The following is a 4,333-nucleotide window of genomic DNA, read 5'->3' as shown; positions in this document are numbered from 1 at the left end:
GCCCAGCTCGTGCCCAACCCTGGACTGAGAAGAAGAATCCCACTGTATATCAGCTAAAAACAAAGGTTGGCCATTGACCCCAGTCACCCCACTTCTTTTTTTTTTTTGAACAGCAGAAGAGAGACAGGAGCAGAGAATGTAATGGTTGGCCTTTGATTATCAAATTTTGGTAATTCTTAATTCTCAACTCTCAAATTTTTTTTTTTCGCGTTTTGTTTTTCCTGATTTGCTTTAATGCTAAGAAGATGAAATATTATAGGTTTTCTCTGTGTTGCTCTCCTTGCAGTAAATATCAATAATATCCCTTATGGTAATCGAAAGATAAATAGTTCTCTCATCAAGTTATCAAACAATGCTTTTATTGATCGATCGCACGGAGTGGCACGGTATGAAGATGATCAGGCACTTGAACACTACTAATTAAGAGGATAACATAGACAAGACAAGGGATGCAATGTAGTTATAAAACATGGGATTTAAGGTCTTGCATGCCCTGATCTTGGGGAGGCATGCACATGAAGGCCTCCATCAATTGGGAAGCTGACTGTGGTCTTGTAGGTGATCACTCTTTTCTCATCAGCTAGCTTGAATATATAGCTACCTAAAAGCACAGCAGAAAAGATCTTCATCTGCATATAAGAATGTTCCTTTCCTATACAAATTCTTGGACCGGCCTGCGTGTGATCACAAAATCTAATTAGAAATCACATATATTATATAGCTTCTTTTTCTTTATGTTTTAACAAAATGTGCAACAGCTAGTAGTGTGTGTTTGAGTGATATCAATATCTGTTCTTACACTGAACGCTGTGAATTTGTAAGGGCTTTCATCCTGGAAAAGACCATTTTCGTTGAGCCATCTCTCTGGCCGAAACTCTTCGGCATCATCTCCCCATAGAAATTTCATCCTTCCCATTGCATAAGGTTGGTATACCACCATGTCCCCCTTTTTGACACTAAATCCATCTGGCCATGTATCATCAGAAAAACACATCTTTGCATTCTACGAATGGGAGCATCACACAAAAAAACTTGTTAATAAGTAGAATAAGTAATTCAATCGAGAAATTTGAGGAATTGTAACCTTGCAAGTATGATTGGACATTCGATTGATGCGTATTAGATTTATTTACCATTGGAACCGAAGGATAGAGTCTGAGTGTTTCAGTTAAAGCCGCATGGAGATATTGCATTTTGTTAAGGGCTTCCTCCGTAAGGCTTGCTGCAAGCTCATCAACACTTGAATTATTTTTCAGATTTATTGCTTCTCTAACTTCCTGTGAAATCTTTTCTTGTATATGAAGATGCTTGCACATCATATAAAGAAACCATGAAAGAGTGCCAGCTGTCGTCTCTTGTCCGGCAATAGTAATACAAAGGACCATGTCTCTCAAGTACTTCGGATTAGTCTCCTTCAATTCCAAAAACCTTGAAACCAAGTCTCTTTTCTTCAACTGCCATTAATCCTCATTTACATTATTAATGATAAAATAACGAGTTAGTTCAATCTATAATATAGAATAAACAGATTACATGGAAAGTAACTTACAGATGGGTTGTCTTCTGGATTATGGATAGTTTCAATCTTGCTATTGATTAATTTATACAAAAATTGATCGACCACTTTGATGTTTTTCTTTAGCTCTGCTTCCTTACCAATGTTTAAGAACCGTTTGATCTTCCAGAAGATATCAATAAGTCGATACAGGATAGCTTCTTCTCCTGACAAATAAGCATGTGAAAACAGGGTACCTTCTTCATTGGTTCCACTCATGCTCTCTAGGTCGACACCAAGCAGAATCTTGATGATTGAATCCAAGGATGATTTCGTAAACAAATCCTTCCACAAAACACCAAGATATATTTCAAACATATATAACAGCATAAACCTTTCATATACAAAAGCATAATCCTTTTCAAGTCTTCGCATGTTTCACATACAAATATTATTAAACTTTTTACCTTTTTTTATCTATGGAATATTATTGTGATAACCATGAAGACAATGCTCAGTGAACCATCTTTTTAGTTACTATTCTATGTGAAAGCTGATGTGACATATGACATTTGCCATATCAACTAATACGTAATCACTGCTTCTTAGATGGTACTTAAAATTTGATTCATGTAGTATTATTCAACAAAGAAAAAGTCTTGTTTCATATAACCAAGCGTAATGCTATAGTATGTTACATTTCTTATACATGTCATATGTCATGTAATATTTATCACTTTGAGGACTCATATTTTCACTTCGACGACTCATGTACTAAGTACTAACTAAGAAAAAGTCTTTACTAAGATAAGTAAGTTTTCATTAGAGTAAAATAGGTGTTTGTTTGAATAATTAAGTCTTAAAAGTAGTAATTATATGTACGTTATATATTAATATGTTATAGAATTTTCATGTAGCTGAAATCCACATAATTAATGAAAAGAAAAAAGAAAATCTACAATATGTTAACATATGATTCACATACAATTACTACTTTTAGAAGTTAAATTACTCAAACAATAACCTAGTTTACTCTAATGATCAAGGACTTAATTATCTTAATGAAGAATTTTTTTTTTCTTCTAGTTACCATATGAGTTGAAGTGATAAAATAAGTCATTAAAGTGATAAATATTTAATAAAATATAACATATATGAGAAATATTAACATATTATAGTCGATATTTCCTGAATTATTTGAGTAATTAAATTCGTTAATGAGGTGACAGCATGTGAACTTGCAAAGTCAAATGTTACAAACGTACTTGGATATCTATTGCTTGGTTTCGGGTTTCAGCTTCATCAATTAAGTGAGCAAGTTTAACTGCATTGGTTTTGAAGACGAAACTGCTGTAGTCTCTGAGTGCTTTCATTGAGAACTCAGAGCATGCCACCTTCCTCTGATGCCGCCATTTTTGCCCATCCACTGCAAAGATGCCATCGCCTAGTCCATCTGACAAAATGTCGTACAGGTACGACCCCTGCAGCAGCAGGTTAGAACTATAAATAACTTAAATGCCACATAATCTACTATTTACATTACAACTATTCTTCATACATACCTTGCCATAATTAGCGAAGTTTGTTTTGAGCACATATTCCACATTTGCAGGATCTGCTGTGTAAACCACACCTTTGAATAAGTCGAGCATCCTGTAAGTTTTGTATTTGCATGCAAGCTCAGTCAAGTAATGGTGCAGCCTGGGGAAGTTGATCAGTTGGTGCACTACAGTTCCAGCAACAGGATGGTATCTCTTTTTTTTATCACGTAATCTTCCGCCATGGAGTCTAACCAGATATATAGCTAAAACTAATATGAAACTTAATGCTACGGCAGTGGAAGCAAAATCCATGACAGCTTGTATCCTTATGATGATTAGATTATAGTACACTTGGGTTCAGGGGACTGTTTATATGTTGCAAGCTTGCAGAGCAAGAGATCTTTGCGTTGTTGGAGACTATCTCCCACCATCCAACTATCCTAATTTGAACAGACAACACAACAAATAGGCTCCACTCCAATAAATTATTGGTGTTTGGTAGGAGATTGGAAGAAATGACAGGCTGGCCAATTTTCCATCGCACATACTGTATCATGGCAATGGGGCTTCACTTCTCATTGATGTGACATAGTGAAGCTAATGACATTCTGTCTAGATAAACAGTTCACTATTTATTCAACCAACTCAAGATTACCAAATTAGATGATCCTTCAAAGACAACTCAAGATTACCAAATTAGATGATCCTCCCCCCCCGCTCTCTTACTGCTTATACGTTTGATCCCCTCTTCCTTTCATCGATGATTTTATTTTCTTCCATTGTTTCTTCAAGCTTTGGCGTGTATATCACAAATGTTATAAGTTATAACTAGCACACAAGGATTTCGTTAATTTCAAAGCACGGAGGATTTCGACAATTGTCAAGGCCAACAATCATTACTGTTTTTATGAGTTGTCAGAAGTTTATTAGCTGTTTTGTCAGATATTTCTTACACACAAGGTTTCTGTACTTGTATAAGCTGTTATGTAATAATACAAACATAAATTTTATTACAGGTCCCAACCAGCACCCATGTGAAGACTTCAATATGTAGGGTGATCATGGACCTGTAATGGACCACAGTATTCTCATTACTCATCTTGAATATGTAGTTACCTAAAACCACACTAGAGAAGATCATCAAACTTCCTATTACAAGAAACTTGTCATAGACGAACTCTTTTCTCCGGCAAATAAACAAGTTTACATTTCTTTCTATTACTATCGTGGGAGCTATAGACGTTACTGTTCTTGTTTATCCTTACCTTGAAGGCTATAAATTTTAAAGGGCTTTCCT

The 4,333-nt window shown here is 35.3% G+C and overlaps 1 protein-coding gene across 1 annotated transcript; it reads right to left on the bottom strand.

Annotated features, from left to right (window-relative positions):
- Positions 1–326: 326 nt before the first annotated feature.
- On the bottom strand, positions 327–3,478 carry LOC112183738 (cytochrome P450 704C1). Its single transcript, XM_024322077.2, has 6 exons — positions 3,058–3,478; positions 2,761–2,976; positions 1,550–1,840; positions 1,134–1,454; positions 800–1,003; positions 327–674 (listed from the first exon to the last, which is right to left on the bottom strand). Exons 1-6 carry the CDS (start codon positions 3,346–3,348, stop codon positions 477–479), a joined length of 1,521 nt encoding a protein of 506 aa, XP_024177845.1. The 5' UTR covers positions 3,349–3,478; the 3' UTR covers positions 327–476.
- Between the last annotated feature and the right edge of the window lie 855 nt (positions 3,479–4,333).

Source organism: Rosa chinensis, chromosome 1, assembly GCF_002994745.2.
Source record: "Rosa chinensis cultivar Old Blush chromosome 1, RchiOBHm-V2, whole genome shotgun sequence".
In the NCBI taxonomy this organism is placed as follows: domain Eukaryota; kingdom Viridiplantae; phylum Streptophyta; class Magnoliopsida; order Rosales; family Rosaceae; genus Rosa; species Rosa chinensis.
Note: the sequence above shows the minus strand (reverse complement) of the source record. Positions and strands in the feature narration are given on the sequence as shown.

Bases quoted from the DNA above. Each gene is read 5' to 3' on its own strand.
- LOC112183738 (XM_024322077.2), bottom strand. From the start codon at position 3,348: ATGGATTTTGCTTCCACTGCCGTAGCATTAAGTTTCATATTAGTTTTA. The intron at 1,455-1,549 runs GTAAGTTACTTT...GATTAATGGCAG, and splicing joins ATCCAGAAGACAACCCATCT to TTGAAGAAAAGAGACTTGGT. The intron at 1,004-1,133 runs GTAAATAAATCT...TCCCATTCGTAG, and splicing joins TCTATCCTTCGGTTCCAATG to AATGCAAAGATGTGTTTTTC.